This window comes from Typha angustifolia, chromosome 4, assembly GCF_048772165.1.
Source record: "Typha angustifolia cultivar Huaian chromosome 4, ASM4877216v1, whole genome shotgun sequence".
Lineage (NCBI taxonomy): Eukaryota > Viridiplantae > Streptophyta > Magnoliopsida > Poales > Typhaceae > Typha > Typha angustifolia.
The window spans coordinates 9,230,791-9,244,474 of NC_133242.1; the positions used below are offsets into that span (position 1 = coordinate 9,230,791).

The 13,684-nt window shown below is 30.3% G+C and overlaps 1 protein-coding gene across 1 annotated transcript; it reads right to left on the minus strand.

The window, feature by feature from the left end:
- Window positions 1-683: 683 nt before the first annotated feature.
- Window positions 684-5,459, minus strand: LOC140759230 (sm-like protein LSM7). The gene is made up of 5 exons (XM_073095731.1): window positions 5,275-5,459; window positions 4,012-4,093; window positions 1,524-1,595; window positions 1,147-1,199; window positions 684-1,035 (listed from the first exon to the last, which is right to left on the minus strand). Exons 1-5 carry the CDS (start codon window positions 5,275-5,277, stop codon window positions 946-948), a joined length of 300 nt encoding a protein of 99 aa, XP_072951832.1. The 5' UTR covers window positions 5,278-5,459; the 3' UTR covers window positions 684-945.
- Window positions 5,460-13,684: the final 8,225 nt, after the last annotated feature.

Consider the following 13,684-nt stretch of genomic DNA (forward strand, 5'->3'; position numbering starts at 1 on the left):
TTCAATTCAAAGCTCTTGCATAAAATCAAAATGACCATAAAATTAATACTATATGAACTAGTTGTTAAGGAGAGTTCATCTATAAAATTTATAAGGGTACTAGAGATCTACTCTAGCTCGGTCCGAATAGATATAAAAAGAGGTTTTTCATATTAAAAAAATTACGTCATTGTGTTTGCGATGTTTTTATTTTTTCCTATTCATTCTCAGCTTTGCATTTTCTGCTCTTAGTTTTTACTTTCCAACTTAAGTTTGATTTTCTATAGTTTGAGTAGTATTCAGTTTTCCTAGTCCTAGAAAGATTCGAATTTCTTAACCTTACTAGGACTGGAGTTTCTATCTCCATCTCCTACTTGGTTTGTATTAATTTTGATCTCTGACTTGGACTTGGATTTCAACATTTGCTTTTCATACTATCTAAACCTAGTCTATCTATATTTTCTCTCTCTAAAATTTCAGTTTTTAAAAGCATTATGTTTTCTTCATTAAAAATTTAATTTTTTGGGGTTTATTTTTAAAATGTTTTATCAAAGTAATGTCTTTAAAGTGTATATATGCATAGGTGAAATTTAGAAGAGCATCTACACAAATAGGACATTTTAAGGGGTAAACCTGCAAAGCAGCAATATAGCACAGTTTTTTTTTTAGGGTATCAGCATTGATGGTACACGAGAGATGGACAATTAGCATACGGACATATTTATATATCATTAAACCAAAGAGCAAACTGAAACTAATCTTTCCAAATGATACATATGTTAAATAACTTTGTATGTGAACTCAACTCTTTGAGATATTTTACCTAGATTTAGTTTTTCTTCCAGCTTATGGAAATACCATTAAGATACAAGTCGAAATAGTCCACATTGGAAAACTCTTCTCCAACATTACCTCATAATAAAGTACACAAAATCAAAGACACAGTTGGACATTTTAAAGAACACCTTATGCCCCATCTGGCTGAACAAACGGATTAGCAATCTCATCCGTTCCATCAGTTGGCGATACGAGCATGACCGCAGTTCCCCTACAAACCTGCAATAAGCCATGCATTTATATAGAATTCAATTTCGTCAAGCAATCCCAGAATGAAATATGAAGCCAATGGATGCAAAGAGAAAATAAAGAATATGAAAGAAAACATACTATAAGACCAAGGCGCCTAGTCTGGTCAGTAGTCTTCAGTGGATCATCAGGATCTGCATAATAGAACAAGATCACATGAGATACTTCATTCAAGTTTTAAATAGATGTTTCATTGCAATCTTTCAAAAGTTTAGATAGCTAGTTGTTTGGCTTGTGTTGCTTGTGTACTTATAGAATTTATTAATTTATAGACAAAGTACTCTGAAGTGTGTAGCTTGATTCTGTAATTGATAACCAAATAATGCAGTTAAGAAATGCGGACATGCTAGAAATATCACTCATAAGAGTAAGACAGGAGTTCCTGAGAAGAAAAATGGATGAGTTGAATTTCTTAATTAATATACATATAAGTTGAAACTTGAGACACATTAAAGTACCTCTTAGAAATTCAATTGCTTCATCAAGCACCAAGTTTAGTAGTTGGTCATAGCCTTTCAAAGTCCCTGTGACTGCAAGAAATAAAAGTTTTAGACGACTTGGGTTCAACTTGTAGTCTCATAAATGACTAGACATTGTAGACTACTGAAAAGGAAGTTAGTCACTACCAATAGACAAGTGGCTAACAGGCTAAATGTTGTTTTCTGGAAAAGCCAAAAATTCACAACTTGGAGTACATTGCAACAACAGTCAACCTTTTATATTGTTGTATCTGTATCTTAGAAAAGAACATAATCAAAGGCAACAATTTAGGAGCCTCAAACTATAGCCTCGATTAAAGTAAATCCTTTTTTTTTTTGGCTATGTTGTCAAGTAAATACCCGCCAGGTTTGACCCACTAAATCATGACACATTTGATTATGCATTCCTTAGAAGTAGGGGTGAAAAAGGGTCGATTAACTTCGACCCGACCCAATAACCGATTCGACCCAGATCAAATTCGGGTTAAAGAAAACTCTACCAGACTCGAATTTGGATACGGGTGGGTTCTTTTTTTTAAAAAAAAACGGATACAGATACGGATATGGGTCAGGTAGGTTTTTTCATATACGGTTACAAATATTGCATATCTATTTACCCGCATAAGTTTTAAATATATATCCTACCAGTAAACCCAACACATTAACTCCCTAATAAACTTCTACCCTATTGCCCTTTTCATCTTTGACTCTTCTTATCGTCTATGCCCTAATCGCCATGAAACTCCCTCCGACCTCACCCTCTTTATCTCCTCCTCTAGCGCCAACACTCTCTGTCGGCTGCCGCCACCATCTCGCAACCTCACTGGCCCTCACCTCCTCTTTATACTTCTCAACTCTCCCTCACTCCCTACCCATCTCCATCTCCCTCCCTCACTCCCAAACATCGGAGATGAGGAGGAGACCTCTGAGGCGGTCGTCAACAACGAAGAGGACACTGGTGCTCATATTGCGCCGATTATAAAGCTTGAGGAGGTCACCATTACCATCGGCAAGGAAGATGAGGACGTTTTCCTCGATCTATGAGTCACTCCTACATCTCTGTATATTGGGCCTTAAGGTTCCATTTTTATCATCTCTATCATCTTTCTTGATCTCACTGCCGAGCACAGCTTTACCAGCACAACAAGGGAACTGATGGAAGGAGAGGGAAAGTTGGATTGTGAAAGCTTCTTAAGCACAAAGTGACCAGAAAGATCTATGCAAACATCTAGGTCTTTATTTCTTCGTTTTAATCTTTTCTTGCACTTTTTTGCTTAGAAATTGCTTTGGATGATTGGATTTTGTTTAATTTTTCTAGGCTTTGCAGTTGTTTTAATGTGGACATGCAATGATACATAAGCGCACACACACAAGAGATTGCTCTGGGGTTTGCAGTTCTTTTAATTTGTTTTGATGCTTGCATGTCTAAAACTGTACAAAGAGAAGAGGGAAATGTTTTCTGGATCCATAGATATGTCATAGACAATGAATTGTTTAAGGAATTTTTAAATCTTAGTCCTAGATTATACCAATATATATAGTTTTAATTTGACATCTTACTCTAATATGGAATGTAAAGAGCATGGTATGATGAAAAAATGCACAATTTGCAATGTTGTGATTGTAGTCAATGTAGTGTTTTATTACTGTAATATTTGTCAAATAACGATTTGTGCTACAAGTTGTAATTTTTGCAACAATTTCAAGTTGATATCTTGCTCTAGTAAGGAATGTAAAGAGTGTGTTATAATGAAAACTTTAAGATTTTATTTTGTATCCGTTTAGTAGGATATGATTTTAAATTTTGCTAACCGTCCAATATCCGTGTCCGAATAAAAAATATGAATCCTGATTTGAGTTAGGCACTATTCGATCTAATTCGTTTTCACCCCCACTCAAAAGTCATAACTTGGCCAAGTTTGTGTTTTGCTAACTCTATAGGCCAGTGTATGTTTCAACATATAACTTTCTGTCTAAATTGCTACCAAAATTCTAAAATATATTCAGATTGAGGATTTAAAGCTCATTCGAGGTTTTTTTTTAACTTAACTACTACTTGACCTATTCTCATCTGACCCGCATATTCAACCCGTCAAGCCTGCCAAGTGACAAATCAGCCCGCCAAAATAGTATAATACAATCCAAACGCATAATAGGGGCGCATAGCAGGTCGGTGGGGCAGTCGGCATGCCGCCACGCCCCGCCAAGGCTGCTGCTAAAACCGCTTTTCAAAACCCTAGAAGAAAGAGAGTAGGCCTCCTTCTGAAGTCTGATATGACCACTTCAGGAAATATATGCAATTATTCATCCAATACTGAGTTCTCATGTAATGTTGCCTTGTAAACATATTAGGTTGTAGAAATAAAAAAAATAACAAATTAAGAAGTGAATCACCCAATAAATCAGTGCATGATAAAACCTGTAACAGCTATGTAGTTTAAGGTACATCAGAGGTGTAGCTAGAAACCTTGTCGACCCCCAGTAAGCTTGACCTGGACACCCTTGTCAACAAACTTTGCCAAATCGAGCACTGTTTCTTTCCGTCCTGACTGAAAAATGTGCAAGAGATGTGTCCAATAAGAAGAAGACATAAAACTTGAAAGTTGAGGCAACCAGAAGAAGACATAACTTGAAAGTTGAGGCAAACAGAAGAAGACATAACTTGAAAGTTGAGGCAAACTTACAACAATTCTTCATATCCAAAATAAATCCAACTAGAAAAAAAGTGTAATGTCACTGAAAGACAATTCTAGTGATTTATCTAGAAGCTTAAAGCATGGGAAAATATCAAAGCAGAAGCATAGATAAAAGTACATGAATTTCTACATAATACTTCCATGTAGAAACTTCTATCTCAAAATTCGTTAGTGTTGTATAATAGCAGACTTTACATGATTAAAAGCAACTTGTATGTTCAAATACTTCCATTCTGGTAGAAATGTATAATTTAAAGCTGAAATACTGTTCTATTGCCTAACCTAGAAGCTCAAGGCATCCGAGCATAGCAAAAAAAAAAAAGAAGATCCATCATACATATGCAGAAAAAATACACATCAACTTATGCAGTTCAATCTGCAAATTTCCAACTCAGAGTTTGCTGGTTTTATCGACAACAACAACTAAAATAAAAACTCAAAAAACAAGCTTATGCAGAAAAATTATTGATGTATTCTTAGAACTCACTGTATCAAACCCTTTATCTAATCAGTATATAAAATTATAATTATGGAAAGAACAGTCGGCAAGCAACACTCTAGGCTACAAGATAGAATCTCATTATGTCAGTACAATAGCTAATTCTTACCATTATGAATCACAAACAAGAAGTAGGACCAATGCTTCAACGGAACAACAAACTCTAAACCTCTAAAAAATTGACAAGATCGCAGATCTCAATTGTTGAATAACCAGGAAGAAATACAAGAAAAGATAATTAATAAGGTTGTCTTTGAAGTATTTGATCGACATAATGCAACAATCCTTTCCTTCTACTCCAGCTCATTAATCTGACAAATAAATGCCTGATCATGTTCTCTTGGCATAGGAAGAAGGCGAGTGACTATATAAAAACCTAACTTAACTTTTCCATCCCACACCTAATCCAGCCGCCTCAGTAAGAAATCATGCTTCAGACTTAAAGGAAAATCTCACACGGCATGATCATTCTCGATGACCTATGGAAATTGAAAGGAAACTACGAGAAGAAAACAGAACCAAGAGAACAACTTACCATCTCAAATCGATCGCGATGAAGCGGCGTTGGATAGAGAGAAGGAGAGAGAGGAACTCGAAACAAACCAGTGAAGCAGGAGGAGAGGGAGAGAGAAAGAGAGAGGAGAGATTACTAGAGATAATATCCGGACGAAAATAAGTAGAATAGAGCAGTTAGGGCAGAGCAAAAGAAGAAGAAGAAGGCTTTAATGCGCATATTGGTTCTCTTTTCTTTGTTTGCACAAATTTACCAAAAACACCCTATATTTCCTTAATTATCATTCACCCCTGTCTTCCTATGAGTAATAATGTAATATGAAACCAAGGGGCTGTTTGGATGGAGGTTTTTATAAATACTGCATTAATAAATACAATGTCTAACTTAAAAACTAGTGTTTAGTTTTAGTATATCAAATTTAAAAACTGTATTTTAAAAAATTGGTTAAACCCATATGCAATTTTTTGGCACCCATTTGATCTAACTGGATGCTAAAAAGACTGCATCTAGCCTAACTTAACCCATCTATCTCTCTTCTTTCATTTCAACTGAAATTTTATTTTATTTTAGCTGAGAATATAGTTTTAGCCTTTTAGTTCTAAGAAATACAACCAAATATTTATAATTATAATGTCAAAATAGTATTATAAAATATAATAACTAGTACTTATTTACTAAGTACATTATTATAAAATACAACAAACTAAATATGTGTTTAATAAATACAATATTATAAAATACAATCAACCGAATAATCTATTTGTTTCTCTAAATATAACGTCTAGAGAAACATATATTTCTTAATGCATATGTATTTCTAAATATAAGAAACCGATCCCAAGTTTTCCGTGAGAACTAAACTTCCAAAAAACCCTTTCTCATAGTTTATGGACTAAATATTCTTTTATCAGCACATATAAACTAAATAATGAGTTAAAATCATGGTTAGCATAATCATCCGATCCCAATCCATGCCTGATCCAAACTCTCTCTCTCTCTTTACCATATAGTTATTATTTCTCTTAGGAAGAGATCTAAGCGACACAGATTTAACTCTGACGAACTCTAATATATAATATTTTAATTTTATTTCTCTTTTAATTTTTTTTTTTATTTCTTCGACTCTCTTTTTCTTCTCTTTTCTTCTTCCTCTTCACTACACTAAAGTTTTTCCTTTTTTGATTTAAGTTTCTTCCACTTGCTCTCTCTCTAATCTCCTCTTTTTTTTTAGTTTTCACCATAGTTTTTTTTTCTTTGTTTTCTTATTTTTTATCATTTTTGGAAAAAAAATTAAAAAAATTCTATATTTTTAAATAATATTTAGAATTTATATAATTAAAAAAAGTCTGATCTAATCAAGCGATCGATACTGTCGATTCAGCCAATAAATATTATTTTCTCGGAAGACAGATCTTGATCAAATCGAGACTTTTGGAACTTTGATTAGAATTCACATCTAATCAAGTATAAGATAAGAAGGAAGGGATATTGCTATTTAAATAAAATTTCTTCTCTCTCAATAGATTATTGTCTAACAATGGGGGCATTTGATATATACATTGTCTCAATGTTTATGGACTAAATATCCCTCTATCATCACATATAAACTAAGAAATGAGTTAAAATCCACATCTAATCAAATATAAGATAAGATGGAAGGACGGTTATTGTTTAAACAAAAATTCTCAAAAGATTAGAGTTTAACAAAGATAATAGGGCCATTTTTGTATTATATTTTGTTAATGACATCATTAGTTTCACATGAGTAAGAAATAAAAAGTGGTTTAAGTGATGCAAAATGAAGTAGAGATGAATTGATTTTATACCAAATTATAAGGGAGTATAAACCAAATATTTATCATTCGACTCTTTTAATTTTCTTTTCATTCAATTTTATTTAACAATCTATTACCATATATAAGAGTTAAGCTATATATATATATATAATATATATATATATATATATATATATATATATATATATATATATATATATATACATATATATATATATACATACGCGCAAAATGGCCTTTATATATTTGATTGGATAATTCTTTTTAAGGCAATCAATTTTTAAAATAAAATGAGGGTATTTCATCTTTTTATCTTCGAAAGTAGCAAAATATTCTCTATTCTATTATGCTGTGAGGTTAAAATAGTTTAAAGTTTCACCCGGATTTGATATTAACAACTAAAACTCAATGAAAACTAAAGTTGAAACTCATTGGTTAAGACTAAACCTACTAAATTTTCTAGTTTTAACATTTATTTCAGACCATAACAAACTAAAACCATTCTATTTCAGACTAAAATATTCATCTTTTCTAAGGTTCAAAATTGAAACTAAAATTTCAATCCATTTAAAGCTTACTTAAAATATATTTGAGGTATTATAAGCGAAATACACAAGTGTAACGATAAATATGATAGGTGTAAATAATAACAAAAATATAATGCCATAATGCAAGGTTTTCAATAAAAAAAATCCCATTTTTTCTTTTTAAGGAGCATTGTTTGGCAATGCTACATTGCACCCTAAACTTAAGGCCTCATTTGATTGGGTGTATAATCCTTAAATGCTAATAGATAGTTTATGTATATTTTGCTAAGAAAAGGGTTGTCATAGTTTTATTACACCTTCTCACTTGAAATAGAAAAACATGCATAACTTAGGTTTGCATATTGACCACACTTAAGTATTTTGTAGTCTACCTTAATAAGCAAATTAAAGTAATCATAATACATAAGTAATTATTTTAATCAGTGTATTAAAATACGATCGTAGATTGCCGGCAGTGACCACCTAGCACCTTAAGCAAGGTGATCTAACATTTTTAATATATAAAAAATTAGAAAAATCATATATGATATAGTATATACCATATGTAAATTTTTATTATACTAATTTACATTAATTTTGCACTAATTGGATTAAATTATATTGTTACAAGAACATTATTCACATTATTTAACATTATGATAACTGATAATATGATTTATCTAATCAATTTGATATGGAGATGTGAAGAGATGGTGGAGACTTGCATAGACAAAAAGAGAGAGATAAAGAGGGAGAGAATGAGAGGAAGGTGGGTGGTGGCAATGGGTGAGGGGGAGGTGTGGTATGGAGGGGGGGATATGCAAAGGAGGAAGATGGGAGGGTCAGAGAGGGAGAGAGAGAGGGAGAGAGAGAGAGGGGGTGGGGGGGAGGGAGAGTAAACCATTGTAATCGATTTGTCAATCACCATTGTTCGTTCGTCGACAAGTGCGAGAGAGTCGCCATCACCATCTATTGGAAGAAGACTTGATTTAAGGTTAGGGATTTGCGTGAAGCTTAAGTTTACCAAGTTTTGAGCTGCCTAGACTTGGAGATCCAATAATACCTGTTACGTGGCCTAGCCATTCAAAATCATAGTTTTGATACATAGACAATATGAAATAAACATGGATTTAATAAGACTTTATTCTTTTTTAAAAATAAAAAAAATTATTTTAAAATATTAAGATTTTTAATATATGGAAAAAAGAAACTAAATTATTTGTTATTCTTTTTCTACTATCAGTTTTCATTTGTTGTTTACTAAAAATATTACTATATTTTACGTGGACCTCACTTGGGAGAGAGAAATGTATGTGATGGGTCTTAGAGTAATAGCTAGGGTTGTCAAAATAATTGAGTTGGCTCAAGCTTAGCTTGAAAATAAATGAGCTAAAATTAAGTCTTATTTTAAGTCTTACATCAATTGCTTTTAGAAAAATAAACGTTGATCTCCCAAGATACAATAACTGCTTGTCACATAAAAGAAAGAGGTTATTTGAATATCTTGTCAAATTAGAATAGTTCAGTACTTTTCTTTCAAACGAAGAAGACTCACAAAAGTATGAATGGATTGAATTAATTCTTATATAGACTTCTATTTTATTTATATAAAATGAACAACTATGACGAAAATGTGCGTTTATTTGGTTGGAATAAAATAATACACCTCTACCATAATGAAGAGATGCATCCTTTCATGTAAAAAACAAATCTGCCAAATGAAAGGTTACACCTTTCAAGCTCAATCGTCACTTTAAAACTAATTTTCATTCATTTTCTCATGGCTTATGATTTTAATAATTACAGTTTTATAGTATCATGACTTATGATCTTATTTATGATCCTTAACTGATATTCCAATAATTCGAATATATAATTAATAGTTTCATAGCTTTAGATTTATTTGGGACAAGTTAAAGAGTACTAATACCGTATTTGAAAATTTGATCTATTTAAAACCACATATTTCTATTCAACCCTACATTTTGCCTAAAATTCTTTGAAAACGTCCTAGGTTAATTTTATATTAACAACAATTAATTAAATATAAATATTCTATTATTTTTGAAAATTAGTGTTTAAAATTAAAATACTTAAAGAATACCCCTTATTTGACTTTAAAATATATTCCTCCATTTAATATTATCTTAACATAGAAAAATTTATTGAAGAGTATTACAACTATTTTAATATATTTCTCTAAATTTTAATATCCATTCAGAGTTTGTATCTCTAAATTTTGTATGCAACTCTTGTATGTAACTCTTAGGATAATGTCAACTAAATAACTTTTAAAGGAATCTCAATTTATAAATCTTTAAGAGAGGAAAAACAATCTCTTCAAATTGAGAAATTAATAAGTCATCTCTGCCCTGCAGTTTAGTGGTTGGTTCTTATTAAACTATGATAGAGGTTATAGATTTGATTTCCCGCATAGATTTTGGAATTGAAAGTTTAGTAGATTTTCAATTGGAGGTGCTATATATGTATGGTTTGAGCTCGTTGTGGCGTGTTTTTTAAGCGAACTATCCAAACTATTCTAACATATATATTAAGAAGAGCTAATATATTTGTCTATCCTATGGCCTATAGGCTGTTGATAAATAAAATATATTAAGAAATTGATAAAATTCATAAACAAGGAAAGTGCTTAGCCAAACTTGTACTTTGGGATCAAAAGCTTGAACATTGATACTACCTCTCGAATGTTACTATAGATTATGAAGAATGATTGTGGTTCACGAAATAAAATTGATAAATGTTTAAAAAAATCAAACATTAGCTCAGTTTTATTATAAAACCTCATAAGTAAATTTATTAGATATAGATTCACAGCATCAATATAACATTCACATAAGTATTCTCAAAACACAATCAAGAAGGATATTACCATCTCCCAATCAATACCGCATCACCAAAAACACTTTAACCATAAGTAGCAAGATCTACACAACAAGTTTTAATATCACAACCAATAAAACACTATAAAAAAACTATCATAATTAATCACAAGTAAACATAGACAAAAAATGTATAATAACACTAGTAGTCGAGTAATAAAATTAATCATCAATCTCAATAGCATTCTTGTTTCATCCATACACTAGCAGCTGAGCTTTCTTCTAGACCACCTCTTACCTTTAGACTTGCCCAATAGATAAATAAGCCATTAATTCATTTGATCAATTCCTAATGCATCTTAAGCTTATATTAGAATTACTAAAAGTTATTTTATTTTTTTCCAGCCACATTAACTAGATATAAGTTATTATTTGCATTCTCCAAAGTCTTTTGCAATTACTCTTCACTCCTTAATATTTCTCAAACTTCCACACATCAGTAATATTCTTAGATAACATAAAATTATATCAAATCCACCATGCCTACACTAAAATCTACTTGGCAAAATTCTAGTTAAAAAACATATGTTTCTCTATTTTATTATTGCTACAAAAATTGGATCTTACACTCCTACAACAATTATGCTTAGTCAGATTATACTGAGTAAAAACTTGGTTATTTTAAAAAGTTATATAAAATCTTTTATTGTGAAAGGTATCCCTATCTTTTATATATTATAAACTTCTTTTGAACCACTATTATTTAGAAAATTGTACAAAAATTATAGAATTTTTTTTGTACCGAATCTCTACCCATATTAATCATTTAAACTAGTCTTAGGTTGAATCCCATAGTTTAGAAGCTTACTATTGCAATTTTTTATATTGTAAGCTTTTACTCGAAAAATATCTGTACATAAGATATTAGTCTTTCATATCTCAAACATCTAACATATGAATATCCTCATCCAAATAATAACAAATAACTTATGAAATAAAATTGTTAAATAACAACCTTCAACCAAAATATCTCTCTAAAATTTAATATCTTTACAATCTTCCACAATTTTCTTTATGCTAGCCCTAAAAGAGAGCTTTATTTGAACCATCAAGAAAGTAGAAATTTTATTAAAGCTTAGCAACTTAAATTTGTATATTATTAATGTTTTATAATATCTCCAGCCCAAATTTGATTCTTTGAAAAAAAAGTTTTCATCACCACTTTGCAAGGAAAGCTACATTTATTTCTACAAATTCAATATTCTTAAACCACAAAACTCTCACTTCTTACAAACTAATTGTTAATTAGCTAAATAATATCTTTTAACATTTTCATCACCACTTCTTTACAAAAAATTGCTCACGAGTTGATCAATTCTCTTCACAATTTATTTAGGAAAATAAAAAAATATTAAGTAATAAAGAGATAAATAATTCAATACTGCATTTACTAGAGTAAGTTTGCCTCCTAAGAAAAATAATTTACCTCTTCAATCTGCCATTTTATTTTTCTTATTTTTCTAATTTTTTCAATCGCCAATAACCGGTTCTACTTCCTCAAAGTTCTATTATAGAGGGGTAATACCAAGTTTTCGAGAAAGAGTTTCTCCGACATAGATCCTCCCCCTCAATGCTTTTATGATATATCAGAAAACTAATTTTGTTAAAATTAATTTTGAGACATGAAACACTTTCAAAGCAGTACAATAGATATTTAAAAATATAAACATATCTTTCATTTGACTTAAGAAAAATTAGAGTATTATCTGCGTAATATCAAATTAATAATCTTATTATTGATAATGTCAAACCATTTTGTTGAGTTTTTTTTTCCACCATACTATTAAGCCCATTAGCAATAATAACAAATGAAAATGACGTCAATGGAACACCCTTCCACAATTTTTTTTTTCGCATCTAAAATATCTTTCGAATGTTCTATTAAAATTCACGCTAATAGAGCTGGAAGATACAACTTTACTAATTCAGTCCATCCATCTAGAATTGAAACCTTTACCACTCAACACATTAACCAACAAATTCCAACAAATATTGTCATAAGCCTTTTTAAAACCAAGTTTTAACATCAAACTATCTTTTTTTTTTTTTCGTTTCCTAACATAAAAGAACACTTTATGAGTGCTAGGCATACAATTCATAATATACCAGTCTGTAATAAAAGGAATATGAGTAATTCCAATAATTTTATTAATCACACTATTTAACTTGTTGGTTAGTACCTTTAAAGCTAAAGTTTATAAAATTGCTAGGTTTGTAATCATCAATTTTCTCAGCATTAAGTTTAGGTATTAGATATAATATAGATAATTTAAACTACAGATAAAATTGATGAACATTATTGAAGTTTATAAAAGAATGATAATATCTTTTGACAACTTTACTTTTACTAATATTTTAGAGAAGCTAACCAAGTAACGAATTGGCTTACAAATCATATACATGAAATTTTATATGTTTCTTTTTATAAAATGAATTAAGATATCCTGACTTCACATCCATTTTAGTCAAAGATGTCTTTGATATTTTGTATAATTGTAGAGTTAAATGTAATTTTTAGGCTTTCTATATTTTTGATTAATATATTTAATTTTAACGAGTGATTTGCATCACAAACTATTATAGTTTATATTTTTGCACCCTTATCTATTTTACTTTTATTTTATGTTTTATCAAATTTTTTTTTGTAAAATGACAATAACACCATTGAACATATTTTAGTGGAGAGAGTCACTATCACTTATAACATTAAATATTGTTTGTTTTTTCTAATTTATAATTTAGAAGAGATGAGTAAGTGGAAAAAAAGAGAATATATTATTTATCTATTCTTCTCCTCTAATAATATATACTTTATTTTTTTTCAGTTGTAATAATACTTTTTCACCGGTCTCTCTTTCTCTTTCAACACTAAATATTGAAATTTTTTACTTCTATATTATCATGCTACAGTCATTTTTTAATGAAACATATAACTGAAATTCTTTTTATCCATTCTCATCGCATGACGGTATAGAAGTAAAGTTTTTTAACCGTGGGTTTTCACTAGAAACATGAAAGAGAGAGTTTGGTAAAAAATTGTTTGTGCAACTAAAAAAGATAAATAAAATATAATTATGTTATTACAAGAGAAGAATAGATAAATCATATATATTCTCTTTCTTAAATTATTCCAATCTTTTCTAAATTATAAGTTCTCTACGATGACTTGCCACTAAAATATGTTCAAGAGTGTTACGAAGTTTAAAAT